Raw genomic sequence first — 18,859 nt, 5'->3', positions numbered from 1 at the left:
TCCAACCCCCTGCTCAAAGCAGGACCAATCCCCAATTAAATCATCCCAGCCAGGGCTTTGTCAAGCCTGACCTTAAAAACTTCTAAGGAAGGAGATTCTACCACCTCCCTAGGTAACGCATTCCAGTGTTTCACCACCCTCCTAGTGAAAAAGTTTTTCCTAATATCCAACCTAAACCTCCCCCACTGCAACTTGAGACCATTACTCCTTGTCCTGTCCTCTTCTACCACAGAGAATAGTCTAGAACCATCCTCTCTGGAACCACCTCTCAGGTAGTTGAAAGCAGCTATCAAATCCCCCCTCATTCTTCTCTTCTGCAGACTAAACAATCCCAGTTCCCTCAGCCTCTCCTCACAAGTCATGTGTTCCAGACCCCTAATCATTTTTGTTGCCCTTCGCTGGACTCTCTCCAATTTATCCACATCCTTCTTGTAGTGCGGGGCCCAAAACTGGACACAGTACTCCAGATGAGGCCTCACCAATGTTGAATAGAGGGGAACGATCACGTCCCTCGATCTGCTCGCTATGCCCCTACTTATACATCCCAAAATGCCATTGGCCTTCTTGGTAACAAGGGCACACTGCTGACTCATATCCAGCTTCTCGTCCACTGTAACCCCTAGGTCCTTTTCCGCAGAACTGCTGCCTAGCCATTCGGTCCCAAGTCTGTAGCTGTGCATTGGGTTCTTCCGTCCTAAGTGCAGGACCCTGCACTTATCCTTATTGAACCTCATCAGATTTCTTTTGGCCCAATCCTCCAATTTGTCTAGGTCCCTCTGTATCCTATCCCTGCCCTCCAGCATATCTACCACTCCTCCCAGTTTAGTATCATCCGCAGATTTGCTGAGAGTGCAATCCACACCATCCTCCAGATCATTTATGAAGATATTGAACAAAACCGGCCCCAGGACCGACCCCTGGGGCACTCCACTTGACACCGGCTGCCAACTAGACATGGAGCCATTGATCACTACCCATTGAGCCCGACAATCTAGCCAGCTTTCTATCCACCTTATAGTCCATTCATCCAGCCCATACTTCTTTAACTTGCTGACAAGAATACTGTGGGAGACCGTGTCAAAAGCTTTGCTAAAGTCAAGAAACAATACATCCACTGCTTTCCCTTCATCCACAGAACCAGTAATCTCATCATAGAAAGCGATTAGATTAGTCAGGCATGACCTACCCTTGGTGAATCCATGCTGACTGTTCCTGATCACTTTCCTCTCATGTAAGTGCAGAGGCATTGCAATAATTACTCTGAACTTCCTACACTAACTTTCTTACAAAGATGTGACTTTTCCCCTCTCTCCTACATGTGTTATTAGCAGCCTTTGAACCTGTAGCCTTCAAATCCACAGCATAGACTGCTTCCTTGTCAGCTATAGGGGGAGGAAGCATGCTGTGTTCTTCTACCAGCCCAGCCCACACAAGGAGATACAGCACCCATGAGGCCAGTGGGTTACACCAGTAGCTGTGATACTGCAGTGGGGCACTGGGCATCTGGATTCTGGCTCTGGGAGAAGGTTTTGGTCTGGTGGTCACAGACAGCAGAGCTTATATAATAGCACCTGTGTTTGGGTCCTCTCTGGGGACTAAACCTTGGACCTCTGGATGTAAAAAAGCAGAGGCTTCTAATGCTGGAGTTAAAACCCAGATCTCTTAGCAGGCAAGCAGTAGCAGAGTCAAACCTTTATATGAGATCAAGCTGCTAAAGAGTGCCCCAGTGCCACACTGTGTTGTGGAGAATTACAGAAGCACCTAATATGACATGTTCCTTCTGAAAGGCAGATGGACAAGGTGGAAGAGAGTTGGTCCTGTTGTATTAGAGACTGGAATTCTGTTTCCAGCTCTGTCTGCAGTGACCATATGCAAGATCTCAGCTACCTTATCTCTGAAATTGGTGAACAGTTACCCTCCATGGATATGAACTTTGGCCATAGTAATGGCCAAATATTAACACCACCAAATGAAAGAGCTGAGACTTCAACTCTTGGCCTTGTGTGGTTGCACACCTTCCACTGGGCTACATGGCATTGTAGAGAGGAGCTCCTCAGAAGTCACAGGAAGGCTGGAATGTATTGCAATACTGCCTTCAACAGGAGCCCATATCATGTTATTTGTGAGAGTTAGCAGCACTGCACAGTGGGCCCCAATTATCCACTGCTGATGCCTGGGGATTTCCTTTTGAGCAGCTCAGCGCATCCCCAAGGTGCCCCCAGAGTAAATATTGGGGCAGCTCAGTAAGCAATGGAGACAGGGGCTTTGTGCTGTGTCCTCTGACAAGCCTGACTCTGGAGTGCTCACGAACCATGACAGGCTAGTCCAGGCTCCCCTTGCGCAGCTCTAGTCCCACCATGGCGGGGGCTGCCGTGCACCTCCCAGTGATGCGTGTTTTGCTTGCTTGGCAGAGGATGAGTCTTTCAGCGGCGATCACACGGTCGATTTGTTGATTGAAGATCAGCTGTTGAGGCACACCAGCCATGAGCGGAGCAGCACCACGAGGACACCAGCTCCAGCGGAAGGGCCTCTGACACTCCGAAACATCGCCCCCACCATGGAGTACATCTCACAAGCTGCCCTTGCCATTGCTGGGTCCCCAGTAGCAGAAACTGCCACCAGGTCTCCACCATTGTCCTCTGCTGCCCCATCCCTCTCCAATGAGCTGACATCAGCACTTACCCCTACAGCTCCCACCACCATTGTAGACCAGCTCCCAGCCACGCTGGAGACCACCACTGCACCTGGAGCCATCACCACAGGTGCGTCAGTAGATGAGCCAGCCACATGGACACCAGCAACTGTGACCCAGACAGGTACACAGGCACCCACAACTGCATCAATCCTACCCACAGCCAACCTCCACAAAGCTACAATTGCTATGGCAGCCACCACAGTCCACATCTCGACAACAACTGGGACAACTCCGATGCCAGCCAGCCCTACACTTCCTGCCACGCCCAGACAGAACCTCGACGAGGAAGATCTGAGAAGCATCATTGGTGAGTCAGTCCTCCTCCACTCCTCTTGTGTCTTGGTCTCCAGGTAAGTTTGTTGTGGACCAGTGTGTTGAAGAGCTGCCCAGGAGGTGTGCCAGAGGTTGAGGAGGGCTCATTGCAAAAATAGCTTGGAACACAGGTCCTGTAAAGAAGCATGAACAGCAATATTTTGGCGCGGCAGGATGCCAACAGCAGCTGGAGTTAAGGACTCAGAGGAAGGGTGGCCCAGTGGTTAGGATACTGGGCTGGCATTTGGCCCACCTGTGTTCAGTTCCCCCACTCTGCTAGCATTGCCCTGCATGACCTGGGACACAGGCTGAGTGTTGCAGTGCCTGGCTTTAGTGGCCCTGCTGCCCAGGCTCCCGTATGATGCATGGGGAAAGTGAGGGGCCTAAAATAAAAAAATTAACAGTAGCCTGCACGCTGAACAGGGAGCTGCCTAAAGGAGCCAGCAGGAAATGCTGGGGAGAGGGTGCGGCCCCAGCCCTGTCCAGAAAAGGGACTTAGGCCCCTCAGTACAGAAGAGAGGCCCCTCTCTGTGAAGCCTCTCCTGTTGCCAGGCACCAATCAAGGGCAGTCTTCCTCCCAGATAACCAAGGCAGAGGCGCTCCCTTACACCTAGTGCCCAGAGCACTCACCCCCACTGGGGGAAAGCCACATTTGAGTCTCCCACTGAGACTTGAATCCAGGTCTCCCACGAGTGCCCTGACCACTGGGCTACAGCATGCCTCATGCTGCCCTTGTCCCCAATGACTAGTCAAGCCCGGGGCAGTGCGACTCCTGCACAAAGCATGGGGGGCAGGGAAACCAGGACATTGTGACCTCTATAGGGTGGGAGACACACTGACATGCCCCTTGCCCTCCTTTCTGCCATCCTGTTCCCTCCCTTGATATACACATGTGCCGCCTGCCACCCACACACACACCCTGCTGTCCCCCTGCACACACTCACACCTGCCCCCTGCTGTCCCCGACACACATACCCCCTGCTGTCCCTTTGACACTCACTCACACCCCCTGCTGCCCACACACGCACACCTGCCATCGCCCGACACACACATACATGTCCCTGCTGTCCCCCTGACACACACACACCCCCCTACCTTGCTGGCCTTCTGACACTCGCACCTGCCCCCTTCTGTCCACCCCACTCACATACACCCCCTGCTGACCCCCAGATGTATTCACTCACACCCCCTGCTGTCCCTCGGATGCACACACACATGCTTCCTGCTATCCTTCTGATGCACACACACATGCTGCTGTCCCACCTGACACACACACCCACCCTCTGCTGTCCCCCCTGACACACTCACACCAGCCATTGCCCCTGACATACTCATACACGCCCCTACTGTCCCCCTGATACACACCCACCCACCCTTCTGGCACTTACACCTACCCCCTACTGACCCCCAGACACACTCACTCACACCCTGCTGTCCCCCAGACACACTCACACATGCCCCCTGCTATGTGTCTGACGCTCACACCTGCTGTCTGCCATCTCCCCTGACACACACACACCCTGCTGGCCCTCTCACACACCTGTCATCTCACCTGATACACACACCCTGCTGTTCTCAACACACACACACCAGCATGACCCGACACCTCCCCTTTGTCCCCTTCACACACACACACCCCTGCTGTCCCTCAACAGACACACTCACAAACACCCTCTGCTATCCTGGCTGGGCATGGCCAGGGCTCCCTGATTCTACCTGACCGGGCATTGGCTGGGACTGGCTGGTGCAGCCTGGCTGAGGACTGGTCGCTAATGAACACACAATCTTATCAGTGATGAAGCACTCATCACTGTACCTGACTGGATGACACCACAAGCTCTGTGCAAGCCCACCTTGTCCGCCCAAGGTGCTCAGTACCTCACAGATATTAACGGGGCAAGAAGGCATCTGGCACGGCAAATGGGAGAGAGGCGACTCAGGTAAAACAGCTTCATTTGAATCCTTTCACCTGCCAGTAGAAACCAGAGCCAAAGCAGACATGGATTTTATGCTCATTTACAGACCACCACTGAGTACAGGATTCCTAGAGGAGCTCCCGGGCAGGAATGGTGTCCCTAGCCAGAAGCTGGGAATAAGCGACAGGGGATGGATCACTTGATGATTACCTGTTCTGTTCAGTCACTCTAGGGCACCTGGCACTGGCTACTTTGGTCTGACCCAGTAGGGCCATTCTTATGTGTCATCCTGTGAGATTTCACCAGGCCAAGGCTGCAAATGCAAACCCCCCAAAACTCCTCCCTCATGTGTCTCCCTGGACTTTCACAGGTCAGCTCTCGTCCAGCCGGTCACACCCTGTCCTTGAGCTTTGACCGAGACATCAAGACAGAGGTCAGGACCACCAGCCACTGGCTTAGACACACCGTCCCCTATTAGGCAATGGTGCAAGCTCATCCAGTATGCAGACAAGTCAGACCAATGATCCTGATTTGAGCACAAAGTCTCAGACTCCCTCAAATTCCAAAGCCTGCTGAAGGATAACAGCACCCCACCACAGGACAAGGAGCTGAGTGTCTGCTGAATCACTAGCTTGTGCCACTAGCCTCAGCCATTGACACACTGGCTCCTGTGACAAAGTCCAAGCCTGTATAGGTGGGTCCCCGCACTTCCAGGTGGATTTAATGGCCTCAGAAACCCACAAAGGCCCTCAATGTGACCTCCCTTTTCTTAGTGTAACAGAAAGAGTTACAGCCTACCTAGCTATTGTCATCACAGGCCAGTATGGAAAAGGGAATACCCACAGTCTCTGTCACTCCATTGAGCTGAATAGACACAGTTAAGCATCCCACCTGGAGCAAGGTCCTGCTCCCCTCTCAAGGATTTTGTTTTTTGGGGGGGGGAGGGGGCAGGGGAGAGAAACCTAGGCCCACCCACTACTCTGGGTTCCAGCTCAGGGACCCTATGGTAGCAGCTGTTGGTAGCTTCCCCGTCACCACTGGAGCGGCTTTGACTCCCTGGGCCACTTCCCCTTTTCTAGCTTCACCCTAACCTCAGGCTTCAACAATTCTTCCTCTCCTCCAACTCCTTCCACCTGGGCTTACCTAAGGGAACTGGAAGGAGCACTTTTAAACAGTATAAGTCGAACCTTGATTGGTTCCAGCTGTCTCCATTAGCCTAGGCGTTAATTGGCATCAGGAGTCTTAATTGGCCCGGAGTAGCCTTTGTTTGGCTATCTGGGGAACAGGGATCTTCTCCTCCACAGGCTGACCTCCCTGCTTTCCCCTCTGGCCTAGAGAGCAGTCCCTGCTCTGGTCAGTCAGGGAATAGAAACCTGTTCATCCAGTGGCCAGTAGATCCACCTTTGGCTCCTCTGCTGAACCCAACTGGCCTGGGGGAGGGGGAGGGGGAGGGAGACTGCTGCTGCTGCTGCTGGGCCTTGGGCTCTTGCTGCTGCTGCTACCGCTCCAGCTGCTCCCCTGGCTGGGCTGGACACCACCCACCCCCCTTCTCTGCTACCTGGTTGCTGGCTAGCTGCTGGACACCCCCCCACCCTTGGGTGCTGCTACTGCTCCAACTACAGCCCCTGGGGGGGGAAGCTGGCCTGCTCCCCAGAGGGGGAAAGTAAGAGACCCCTGCCCCAGCCATTGCTACTGCTGCTGAGGACACCACCACCACCTGTGAGGGGTCCTTTCTGCCTGCCTGTCCATTGGGCTGCTGCCTGGAGCTGCTGCTGCCTTTGCTGCTTGGAGCTCTTGCTAGACCCCAAAGGAGGAGGGGATGAGGCCATCTGCTGCTGGGGGAGCGCACAGGGACTCTGGAGACCACTGTGGAGGGGGCCTTAAGACTAAGTAACTTTTGAACTGTGCTCTTGTGGTGGGGGTTTTGACTGTGTTTGTGGGGACACGGGGTGTGGCATGGAGCCTGACCCCAGTCCATCACCACCACTGTGGTCGCTGCCCCCTCAAGCTCCTGCCTCTGGGACTCCGCTGCTTGCTTGGCGTGCCGCACCTTTCACCACCTTTGGGGCCAGAAGCAGCAGCCAGCCCACACTGACTCTTTGCAGGCGCACGTGCCCTCTCCCCCCGGACTGACCCCCTTCAGCAAGCCCCCAGCTTTGTCCCTTGCTACCTGCCCCATTTGCCCCTTGCAGACTTTTTGCCCTCCCTTTTACCCCAGCACCTCACTAGCTTCAGTTTGTTTGCCTGCCCCGCCCTTTTCCCTCTGCAGCTTTTGTTTGTTTGCCCCGCCCCAGCCTCTGAAGCTAGCTCCTTGGTTCCCTATCCTACCTCCAGCCTGGTTCTCCCCCCTCCCCACCGTGGTACCCCCTGCCCTGATTGGCCCCTTACTCAGTGCGCCCCTGTCCTCTCCCGTGCGCTTGTGCCCTTCCCCTGTTTGAGTTTGCCCCTATCTCACTGCACCCCCCTAACGTTGTTATGACCGCCTTCCCCTACTACAGCTAGAGGAGCCGGATTCCTATCCTGAGTCAGTGACTGTCCCCCATAAGCCCTTGATAGCCCCCCTGTCCAGCCCACTTCTTTTGGTGCCTTCCTCCCCTGCCTGCAGCCTAGCGGGGAGGAGTGGTCGACCTGCCTCCCCTTACCCCTCCTCTCTCTGGTGTTTTCCCCTCCTTCCTTGCTCATTATGGTGGGTGGGGCCCCTCCAGCAGCCCCAGCTGCCCCTCCCCCGCCTGCCCCCCGTCACCCCCCCCCCAGCCTCTACCTCTGCTGCCACTGCCAAACCACCTGCCACCGCCGGAGTGCCAGCAGCGGCGGGCACAGGGGTGACCTCTGCTGCTGCCACGTCCCTCGCCCCCTCAGATTCGGGGGGAGCCCCCCCAACCAGCAGGAAGGGCCAGGGTAAGAAGAAGGGGAAGGGCCCCACTAAAAAGACCAGGCCCTCCATGGCAGGGGCTGCCCCCACTGCCGCGGCCCTGCCACCGGCCATGACGTCCCTACCCGCTGCTCCCTCCACCAGCTCTGTGGGTGCCCCTCCCCCGGCCCCCAGGGCATACGCCCAGGTGATGGCAGCTCCCCCACCTGCCGCTACGTCATCTCTTCCTCCCACCCCCTCCGCTACCATCTATAGCGGCCGGGGCCCCTTTCCCACCATGACCAGGAAACATGGCGTCCGTTGCCTCCTGCTGCCCGCCTCGCCCCACGTGGAGACGTACGTGTGGGCGTTGGCGAGGGTGGTGGGGCCCATGGCCCTTGTGGTGGCCTCCAAAATGTATGGCAAGGTCGTTTTCTTCTTAGCATCGGAGGCCACCGCCCAGGAGGCAGTGAAGAAGGGCCTGGCAGTGGTGGGAGTGTTCGTCCCCCTGGAGCCGCTAGAGGACTTGGGCGTCCACCTGGTCCTGACCTCCGTCCCTCCCTTCCTTCCTTCCCAATGCCGCCCTGTTACCCGCCCTCTCCACCCTGGGGAAGCCCATTTCTGTCATGAGCCCTGTCTCACTGGGCTGCAAAGACCCCGCCCTCCGTCACGTCCTCTCATTCCGCCGGCAAGTGCAGCTTCAACTGCCACCGGTGGCGCATGATGGAGAGGCGCTTGAGGGATAATCTTGGTCCCCTACAGGGGGCCCATTATTGGGTGCATTATTCCACGGGGGAGGCCTGGTGCTACCTCTGCTGGGGCGATGGGGGCATGTCCGGGAGGGACTGCCCCTTGGCCTGCAAGGAGGGGCATCCGGGACCCCTGGCAGGGCACCGGCTCCGTCATCGCCGTCACCCCTGGCTGCCCAGTGCCCGGAGCCACCCCTCCTCCTACTCAGTCCACCAGTGCTCCACACGGCCCAAGGGGTGCTTCCCCCAGTGCGCCCAGAAGAGCAGGAGAGCCCCGCCTCTGCTGCCTGCCATCTGGCGGGGCCCCCAGAGCAGGGTGCGGCAGGGATACCACCAAGCATGGAAGAGGGCCCGCCCTGGGGGAATCTTCCCTCCCTCATGCCACCCCCACCACTGCCTCCCACAGTCCCTGAGCCATCGCCCCTGCCCCCCGACCCAACCCCTGTTAGCCGGCCCCCGGATGATGCCATGGAGCGCTGGGTCCTAGTCCAGGGGAAGCGGAAGGCTCGAGCTCCACTCCTTTCTGCCAATGTGGAAGCCCCCCGGAAGACAAGAAAGGGGGGCACCGATACCGAGCCTTCTGCCTTGCTCCTGGGTGCGTTCCATCCCCCAGTACCGGCCGGGGAAGACGTGGCAGCACAGGAAGGCAGTACTACACCTCCATTGGAGTCCCTTCCCTCCAATGCCCCCGATGGAGCCCCTCCTGCCCCGTTACCATCTGGAGCCCCTGTGAGCCCTGGGGGCGAGCGTCGCTTCGGGCCCTGGCGGGGAGAACTCCGGGGTGGTGGAGGAAGGAGGCTCCCTTCCATCTACGAGGAGATCGAGGCCCTGGGTCTGACCCCGGTCACACGGGGAGGACGACCCTCTGCCAGCGGGCCCTCAAACTGAGCGACCTCACCCCGGCCCTCCCTTCTCCACGATCCCTCCCCCTAACCGCTGCTTCCGCTCCCGCCTCCGAGGGTTCCTGGGCTCCTCCATCTGCCCGGCCGCGGGTGGCACCCTGCTGACGGCCACCAAGCCTACTGAGGTGACGGCCGGCGCCATGCGGCTGGGACCTGAGCCTCATGGGTTGTCCTTCATGGGCGTGGGGCAACCGACCTCCTTCCCGGGGCGGGGACCCCACTGACGATGCCATGGCTACTACGCCGGCCATGGAGCCAGAGCCCGGCATCACGGAGGGCCCCCTTCCGAACCCCCAGATTCCTGAGCTTGCACGAGAGGGGCCATTTCCCAGCAGCCTGGCTACCGGGGCCCAGGATCCTGCCTTTGCCCCTCTCCCTAACTCTGCTCCTGACCCCTGCCCTGCTCCTACTCTGAATTCCTGCCCTGCCCCTGATGCCAGCCCCATCCCTGTCCCCTCCACCTCCCGTGATATCATTGCCGCCCCTGGGGCCGTCATCTCACTCCCAGAGGATAGCCCCCAGGGAGCGACCGCTGTACTTCCCTGTCCTGACTCACCAGGGGCTGCTATCTTCCCTCTGCCACCCCCAATTGAGCCAGGGTTTGAGGGGGACCGCGTGGCGCCAGCCCATCAGGTGCCATATCGGGGGTCCGCCCCTTGACTGCCTGTCTCGGTGGGCCACGGGACTGTGTCAGTGGTCACCCCCGGAGGAAAGCCGGGGGCTAGTGACCCCGGATGCCCCCCCCGGATACAGCGGAGATATGCGGGAGGGCCAGGGCCTTCTACGCAGGCCTTTCTCCCCAGATATGACCAATCCTAATGCTTGCAGAGTGCTCTGGGATGAACTCCCGATGGTCAGCGCGGGCGACTGAGACCGGCTAGAGCTGCCTCTCACTCTGGCCAAGTTCTTGGAAGCCCTCTGCCGCATGCCCACCAATAAATCTCCAGGCATAGACAGGCTGACCATGGAATTCTACCGCATGTTCTGGGACGTCCTCGGCCCAGACCTAGTCACTGTCTGGGCTGAGTCTTTGCAGAGCGGGGTCCTTCCTCTTTCATGCAGGCAAGCCGTGCTCACCTTATTGCCGAAGAAGGGGGACCTCCACATTTTATGAAATTGGCGTCCCATCTTGCTCCTCAGCATGGACTACAAGGTCATAGCGAAAGCCATCTCGCTGCGGCTAGGGTCCATGGGTGGCGGATGTGATCCCCCCAGACCAGACCTACACCGTCCCGGGCCGCACCATCTTCGACAACCTGTATCTGGTCCGGGACCTCTTGAAATTCGGGTGTAGGTAAGGTCTGTCATTCGCCCTCCTGTCCCTGGATCAGGAGAAGGCTGTTTCGACAGGGTGGACCACGGGTATCTTCCTGAGCACTCTGGGAGCATTTGGCTTCAGACCCTATTTGTGGGTTTTTCTCCGGGTGCTGTATGCCTCCGCAGAGTGTCCAGGTCAGGCTCAACTGGACCCTGACCGAACCGGTCAGCTTCGGGTGAGGAGTATGGCAGGGGTGCCCCCTCTTGGGCCAGCTGTACGCTCTGGCGATTGAGCCCTTCCTCTGTCTCCTCCGCAGGAGGTTGATGGGGTCGGTGCTGCGGGAGCCGGAGCTGTGGCTGGTCCTGTCGGCGTACGCTGACGATGTGGCTCCTCGTGGTCCAGAAGACCGGGCGACTTGGCATGGGTGAAGGCTTGCAGGCCATCTACTTGGCAGCCTCCTCCGCCCGGTCAACTGGGTCCAAGAGCTCTGGCTTGGTGGTAGGGGACTGGTGGCAGGCGAGCTCCCTCCCACCCGCGCTTCAGGCCATCTGGTGGCCATCTACCCCTGGAGGAGGGAGGGCAGGGCCTGAAGTGTCTCCACACTCAGGTCCATGTCTTCTGCCTCCAGGCCCTGCAGAGGCTCCTTTATGGTGCAAGTAGTCCGGCATGGAGCATAGCGGTGCAGGAAACTGCTCGGGTTTACCTCGACCGGGTCCTAAGAGAGGGCGCACCCCGCCCACCCTCCACTCCAGGCCCTCCGGCCCTTTTCATCAGGCCCCTGCCCCGTGGACCCCACCGACCCCCCCCCCCCGCCGCCTCTTTACTGTGAGCCAGCTACACGAGCTGCAGCCGGTCCGTTTCCAGACCACGCCAAGGAAACATCTATACACGCTCGTGCACCACACCCTTCACATCCTCATCCTCGCGCCCCGCCCTGACACAAAGTGGCAGACCTCCTGCCACCTTTAGAGGGTGGGCCAGCCTATATTCTACCCTGGTCCTGAGGCCCACCAGGCACATTAGTTGGCGGTTCCTTCACGGAGCCGTGAGCACGGGCGTGTACTTGGCTCTGTTTACCCCAATCCCAGACACGTGCCCCTTTTGCAGCGTGAGGGAAACCCTGGCACACGTATACCTGGAGTGCGCCAGGCTGCAGCCCCTATTCTGGCTCCTCACAAATATTTTGTTAAGATTTTGGTTGCACTTTTCCCCTCACCTCCTTATCTATACACTCCATATCCGTGGCCCCACAAAGTCAGGGGACCTCCTGGTCAACCTCCTCCTGGCCCTGGCTAAAGTGGCCATCTATAAAACCAGGGTGAGGAGGTTGGCCAAGGGATCTGCTGTGACTGTGGGGCCTATTTCTGATCCTCCGTCCATTCACACCTCCAGGCAGAGTTCCTCTGGGCGGCGTCCACTGACTCCCTTGACGCCTTCGAGGAGCAGTGGGCGCTGTCCGGGGTTCTCTGCTCAGTGTCCCCATCCTGTTCCCTTCATTTGACCCTGTTGTTCATTAGTTGTCCCCCGTAATTATTTGGTTTTCCAGGTCCTGTGGACCCCCCTCTTAGGCTGGGGGGGGCGATCCTTTAGCAGTGGGATTTCCTGGAGCCCAATAAGGCCTCTGGCCTGGAGGGCGGTAGGGGGCTACTGTTAGGTCCTGGGCTCTTGCTGCTGCTCCAGCTCCTCCCTTGACTGGACCAGACCCCCCACCCCCTTCTCTGCTTCCTGGCTGGCTGGTGCCCCCCCCCCCCCCCCCCCCCCCAGTTGCTACTGCTCCTGCTGCAGCCCCTTGGAGGGCCTGCTGGCCCACTCCCCAGAGGAGGGGAGTGAGGGACCCCAGCTGCTGCTGTGGACACCATCGCCACTTGAGAGGAGTCCTTCCTGCCTGGCTGCTGGAGCTGCTTCTGTGTTTGCTGCCTGGGAACTGCTGGAGCCTCGAGGAGGAGGAAGAAGGGGACCATCTGCTGCTGAGACAGCATGCAGAGACTCTGCAGACCGCTGTGGAGGGGGCCTTCAAGGACTGAGTAACTTTCAAACTGTGCTCTTGTGGTGGGGGTCTTGACTGTGTTTGTGGGGACATAGGAGGTGTGGTGTGGAGCCTGGTCCATCTGTGTCCCCGCCTTCCCCCCACCCTACCCCCACTGACCGCTTACTATCTGCCTCAGCTCCTGCCTCAAGAACTCACCTGCTCATCTAGCTTGCCTCGCCCTTTTGCTGCCATTTGGGCCTGAAGCAGCAGCCAGCCCACACTGACTTTTTGCAAGCGCTCATGGGTGCACGTGTTCCCCCCCCCCGGACTGATACCCCCCCACAGCAGACCCCCAGATTTTCCCCTTACTGCCTGCCCCTTGCAGCCTTTGCTCCCCCACTTTGCCCCAGCCCCTCAGCAGCTTTAGTTTGTTTGCCTGCCCCGCCCTTTTCCCTCCTCAGTTTTGTTTGCCCTGCCCCAGGCTCTGAGGCTAGCACCTTGGTTTCCCTGTCCTGTCTCCTGCCTGGTTGTTCTCCCCTGCCCCCCATCACCACGGTCCCTCCTGCCCTGATTAGCCCCTTGGTCTGTGTGTTCATGCCCCCTCCCATGCACTTGTGCCCTTCCCCTGTTTCAGTTTGAACCCTGGTATCAATGCACCCCCCACCCACTGCTATTATAACTTTCCCCTCCCCTAGTGCAGCTAGAGGAGCCAGAATCCCATCCTGTGTTGGTGACTGAACCCCGTCCCAGTCCTTGCCTTCGTAGCATCTCCACACATCCAGCCCTCTCCTTCTGGCACCCTCCTCCCCTGCCTGCAGCCTAGCAGGGAGGAGTGGTTGACCTGTTCCCCATTTCCCCTTCTCACCCACCAGTGTTGGTCCTCCCTCCCTGCTCACTATGACGGGGGACAAGATGGATGGGACCTCTTGAGCAGCCCCCACCGCCCCTCCTCCACCTGCTGCCCCCGTCATCCCCTGTGGCTCCCACCTCAACCATTGCTGCCAAACTACTTGCTACTGCCCCCGCTGGGATACCGGTGGCGGTGGGCAAAGGGGTGGACTCCACGGCTGCCATGTCCCTTGCCCCCTCTGATTCCGGGAGGGGGACCCCCAGCTGGCGGAAAAAGCCAAGGGAAAAAGAAGGGCAAAGGCCCTGCCAAACAGGCTAGGCCCTCCATGGTAGGGGCTGCCCCCTCTGCCGTGGCCCCACCACTGGCCGTGGCATCCCTCTCCATTGCTCCCTCCACCACCTCCGCGGGTGCCCCTCTGCTGGTCCCCAGGGCATACGCCCATGTGGCAGCAGCTCCCCTGCCTGCTGCTACATTCTCTCTCCCGGCCACCGTCTCTGCTACCATCTCTGGCAGCCGGGACCCCTTCCCCACCTTGACCAGGAAGCATGGCGTCCATTGCCTCCTGGTGCCTACCTCACCCCACGTGGAGACCTATGTGCGAGGGTGGTGGGGCCCACAGCCATAGTGGCGGCCTCCAAAATGTATGGGAAGGTCATCTTCTTCCCGCCATCAGAAGCCACCGCCCAGAAGGCAGTGGAGAAGGGCTTGGCGGTAGGGGGCGTGCTCATCCCCCTGGAGCTGCTGGAGGACCTGGGCGTCTGATTGGTCCTGACCTCTGTCCCCCCGTTCCTTCCTAATGCCGCCCTGCTACTTTGCCTCTCTACCCTGTGGAAACCCCTCTCCATAGTCAGCCTCTTCTCCTCCCTGGGCTCTGCAAAGGACCCGCCCTCCGTCATGTCCTCTCGTTCTGCTGGCAGGTGCAGCTTCAACTGCTGCTGGCGGCACATGACGGACAGGCGCTCAAGGGGTCCTTTCTGGTCTCCTACTAGGGGGCCCGCTGCAGGGTGCATTACTCTACGGGGGAGGCCTGGTGCTACCTCTGCCAGGTGATGGGCACGTCCGGAGGGACTGCTCCTTGGCCGGGCATGGATGAGTGTCCGGGACTCCTGAGCCCCGGCAGGGCGCTGGACCCATCATCGCTGGTGCCCCTGGCTGCCTGATGCCACCCCTCCGCCTCCCCGACCCACTGCTGCTCCCACTTGGGCCCCAGGGGCATCTACCCCAGTGCACCCAGATGAGCGGAACAGCCGCGCCTCTGCTGCGTGCAGTCTGGCAGGGCCTATGGAGGAGGGTGTGGCGGGATTACCGCTGGGAATGGAGAAGGCCTGCCCCGGGGGGGAGTTTTTCCTCCCTCGTGCCACCTCACCACTACCTCCCCAAGTTCCCATGCCACTGCCCCTGCCCCCTGGCCCAACTCCTGTTAGCCAGCCCACAGGTGACACCATGGAGGGCTGGGTCCATGTACAGGGGAAGCGGGGCAAGCAGCGCAAGTGGAAGGCTTGAGCTCTGCTCCTCCCACCTGACATGGAGACCCGCCCCCCCGCCCCGGCCGAAAGACCAGGAAGGGGGCCACCGACACCGAGCCTTCTGCCTTGCCCCTTGGTGAGTTCCATCCACCTGTGTCGGCTGGGGTGGGCATTGTCCCTCCTCTGGAGTCCTCCCTCTGGGGGGCCCCGATGGAGCCCCTCCTTCCACCTAATGCCACTGCAAGCCCCAAGGTGAGCGTTGCTTTGGGTGCCAGTGGAGAGGTCCCTGAGGTGGTGGATGGCGATCTGCCCTCCATCTTCGAGGAGATTGAGGGCCTGGGTCTGACCCCAGTCACCCAGGGGGGAGGACGACCCTCTGCCGGCAGGCCTCAATCTGGGCGACCTCACCCCAGCCTCCCTTTCCCCATGGTCACTCCCCCTCACCGCTGCTTCCGCTCCCATCTCCGAGGAACCCCTGGACTCTTCCACCAACCCGGCCGCAGATGGCACCTCGCTAACGGCCACCAAATCAATCGAGGCGACAGCCAGCGCCACGCGGATGGGATCTGAGTTACCAGGAGTATCCCTCGCTGCTGCTGGACAGCTGACCTCCTTCCCAGGTGGGGGCCCTACTGCTGATTCCCCACGTATCAATGCCGTGGCCACATCACCTGCCATGGAGCAAGGGCCTGGAATCACGAAGGACCCCCTTCCCACTCCCCAGACCCCCGAGGCTGGCCAAGAGGTGTCACCCCCCAGTGGCTCAGCTGCTGGGGCCTGTGATTCCGACTTTGCCCCTCTCCCTGACCCTGCTCCTGACCCCCTCCCACTTTCCCTCCCCTTCCCGTGCTGCAATTGCTGCTTCTGGGGCCGTCTCCTTCCCCTCCCTGGAGGATGACCCCCGAGGGAGCGGCCTTCATGTTTCCCTGTCCCAACCCCTTAGGGGCTGCTATTTTCCCTCTGCCACCCCCCACTGAGCCGGGGGCTGAGGTGGGTTGTGTGGCGCCGGCACAGCGGGCACCACTCTGAGGGTCTGCCCCTGCCTGCCCGTCTCAGTAGGCCACAGGGCTTCGACAGGGGCCCCGCCGGAGGACGGCCAGGGGCCAGCGACCCCACCCCCCGATAGGCTGTGAGACAAGGTGTGAGAGCTTCTCCAGGACGCCTGTGGGTCCCGGAACAAGGGGCAGGTTGCGCTCCAGCTCTGGGAGGACTTCCATGAAATCCTCTGGGCCTTGAGGGCCATTTTGGGGGAGGATAGAGGGACCAGGAGGCTTGGTACTTTGGCCTACCAGCAGACCCACTGCTTCCGTGACTCCCTGCTTACTTACAGGGGTCAGTCAAAGATTGCTGCATGGCCCAATCGTGGCTGTGAGCGTCCCTGCTGGCAAGGATCCCCCCCCAGCCCTCCCTATGGCACCCACCACCTTTGCTGCACTGAACACCCAGGGCTGCAGGGTGGGTCTCCACAGATACCAGGTGCTCTCCTTCCTTCGGGAGGGAGGGTACTCTGTCGTCTTCCTGCAGGAGACCCATATGGATCCAGCCGCCAAAGCCAGTTGGTGGCTGGAGTGGAGGGACAGTGTTTATTTTAGCCATCTCACAGCTTGTACGGCTGGAGTGGCAACCCTGTTCTCCCCTGACCTACGGCCCGAGGTGTTGAGGGTTGCCGAGGCTGTGCTGGGGAGCCTGCTGCACCTCCAGGTCTGCATGGAGGGGCTGATGGTCAATCTTGTCAATGTCTATGCCCTGACATCGGGCCTGGAGCAGCTGCAATTTTTTTCAGCAGGCGTCCGCCTTCCTCGGCTCTTTGGATCCTCACGAGTGTCTGCTCCTGGGCAGGGACTTTAACACCACCCTTGATGAGCGGGAGTGCTCGAGGGGCCGAGCGCTGTCCAGCTGCCACGGATGTCCTCCAGGAGATTGTCATGACCACCACCCGGACGATGTATTGACATTCACCTTTGTCTGAGTGGAGGCCCGTTGGTCGCACTACTCCTAGTTGGACTGCATTTACATACCACATTATCACCTTTCACGGGCCCACTCCTCCAACATCCAGCTGGCCCCATTCTCAGATCACCATCTGGTGACTGTGACGGCCTCTCTCAGAGCGGAGTGGCCAGGGCTGGCCCATTGGTATTTTAATAACAGCTTGCTGGAGGATGTGGGCTTCGTGGTGTCCTTCCGGGAGTTCTGGCTTGCCTGGCGAGGGCAGCGGTGTGCCTTTCCGTCGGCGCAGCAGTGGTGGGACGGGGGGAAGGTGCGCACCCGGCTCTTCTGCCACAACTACACCCGGGGTGCCAGCTGGCAGAGGGATGTGGCAATACAGCAGTTGGAACGGGAGGTCTTAGAGCTGGAGAGTCTGGCCTCCAGCCCCGAGGATCCATCCCTCTGTGGAGTATGCCGGGAGAAGTGGGAGGAGTTCCACAGCCCCCCTTTTACCCCGACCCATTGTTCCCTCTACCAGCCCTGGTGGTTCTGCTCCCTCGGCCCCCCCAGGCATATGCCCAGGTGGCTACCACCCCTCTGCTCGCCGCTTTGGCTTCTGCTCCAGCCGCCTCCCGGAATACCATTCCCAGTGGATGGGGACCCTTTCCCACCCTCACCAGGAGGCACAGGGTGCACTGCCTCCTGGTGTTTGCCTCGCCCTATGTGGAAACCTACATGTGGACGATGGAGCAGATGGTAGGGCCCGCGGCCATGGTGGCAGCCTTTAAGATGTTAGGGAAGATGGTGTTTTTCCTGGCGTTGGAGGCCGCTGCCCAGAAGGTGGTGGAGAGGGGCTTGGCGGTGGGGGGCATTCATGTCCCCCTCGAGCCTTTGGAGGACCTGGACATACGGTTGTGTTGTCTTCTGTTCCTCCCCAATGCCACCCTTTTGCCATTCCTCTCTATCCTGGGGAAGCCCCTGTCCGTCCTCAGCCCCCTTTCATTGGGCTGCAAGGACCGCGCCCTCTGCCACGTTTTATCGTTCTGCCGGCAGGTGCAGATTCAAGTGCCGCCGGCGGCACATGACAGGGAGGCTCTGGAGGGGTCCTTAGTAAACCCAGAATAGTAAACAGGGTTTACTATTCTTTGGGGGAGGCCCGTTGCTTTCTCCGCCGGGTGGCAGGGCATGTCCAGAGGGACTGCCCCCTGGCCCAGCTTGGAGGGACACCTGGGACCCCCAATACCAGGCAGGGCGTCAGCCCGATCATCGCTGGCGGCCCTGATCGCCTGGTCCCTGGGGTCACCCCTCCTCCATCTGTGACCGTTGTCAACTCCGCTCGGGTCCCAGGGGAGGCCCCACCGGTGTGCCCAAATGAACGAGTGGGCCCGCTGCTGTGGTGGGTAGCAGACCAGGGCCCATGGAGGAGAGGGTGGCAGGGCCGGTGGCAGGAATCGTCTGTGGTGAGGCTGTATCACAGGCTAAGAGAACCTTCCTACCAGCCTCCATTGAGGCTGCTAAATCCCACCCTATGGAGCTGTCCAGAGGAGTAAATCACATCATCAACCCTTAGTGCCTACAGCTTGCCTCAGAGCTGAGCACCAAGCACTGCCCAGGTCACTGATGGATCACGCACATTCGAGAGGCCTTCTCAAACAGCATGGCTTCACCTGTCTGCACCCACCAACAGCAGCCCACCCGCACTCCCAGAGTTCATAGAATCATAGAATATTAGGGTTGGAAGAGACCTCAGGAGGTCATCTAGTCCAATCCCTGCCAAAGCAGGACCAACACCAACTAAATCATCCCAGCCAGGGCTTCTCAAGACAGGCCTTAAAAACCTCTAAGGATGGAGATTCCACACTTCCCTAGGTAACCCATTCCAGTCCTTCACCACCCTCCTAGTGAAATAGTGTTTCCTGATATCCAACCTAGACCTCCCCCACTGCAACTTGAGACCATTGC

General features: G+C 59.4%; 2 protein-coding genes across 5 annotated transcripts in view; one reads left to right on the top strand and one right to left on the bottom strand.

Annotated features, from left to right (window-relative positions):
* The window catches only part of OLFML2B (olfactomedin like 2B), a 98,480-nt gene that overhangs the window by 66,134 nt on the left and 13,487 nt on the right, over positions 1–18,859 (top strand). For all 3 annotated transcript variants that reach the window (XM_007056301.4, XM_037907194.2, XM_043552965.1), the window contains one exon: positions 2,412–3,002. In XM_007056301.4, the coding sequence (XP_007056363.3) occupies positions 2,412–3,002 (591 nt within the window). The remainder of the gene's footprint in view (positions 1–2,411; positions 3,003–18,859) is intronic.
* Positions 3,001–18,859, bottom strand: part of ATF6 (activating transcription factor 6) — a 386,674-nt gene continuing 370,815 nt past the window's right edge. For both annotated transcript variants that reach the window (XM_043552969.1, XM_043552971.1), the window contains one exon: positions 3,001–3,141. In XM_043552969.1, coding sequence (XP_043408904.1) covers positions 3,008–3,141 — 134 coding nt within the window. In that variant the 3' untranslated portion in view covers positions 3,001–3,007. The remainder of the gene's footprint in view (positions 3,142–18,859) is intronic.

Source organism: Chelonia mydas, chromosome 8, assembly GCF_015237465.2.
Source record: "Chelonia mydas isolate rCheMyd1 chromosome 8, rCheMyd1.pri.v2, whole genome shotgun sequence".
NCBI lineage: Eukaryota > Metazoa > Chordata > Testudines > Cheloniidae > Chelonia > Chelonia mydas.
Note: the sequence above shows the minus strand (reverse complement) of the source record. Positions and strands in the feature narration are given on the sequence as shown.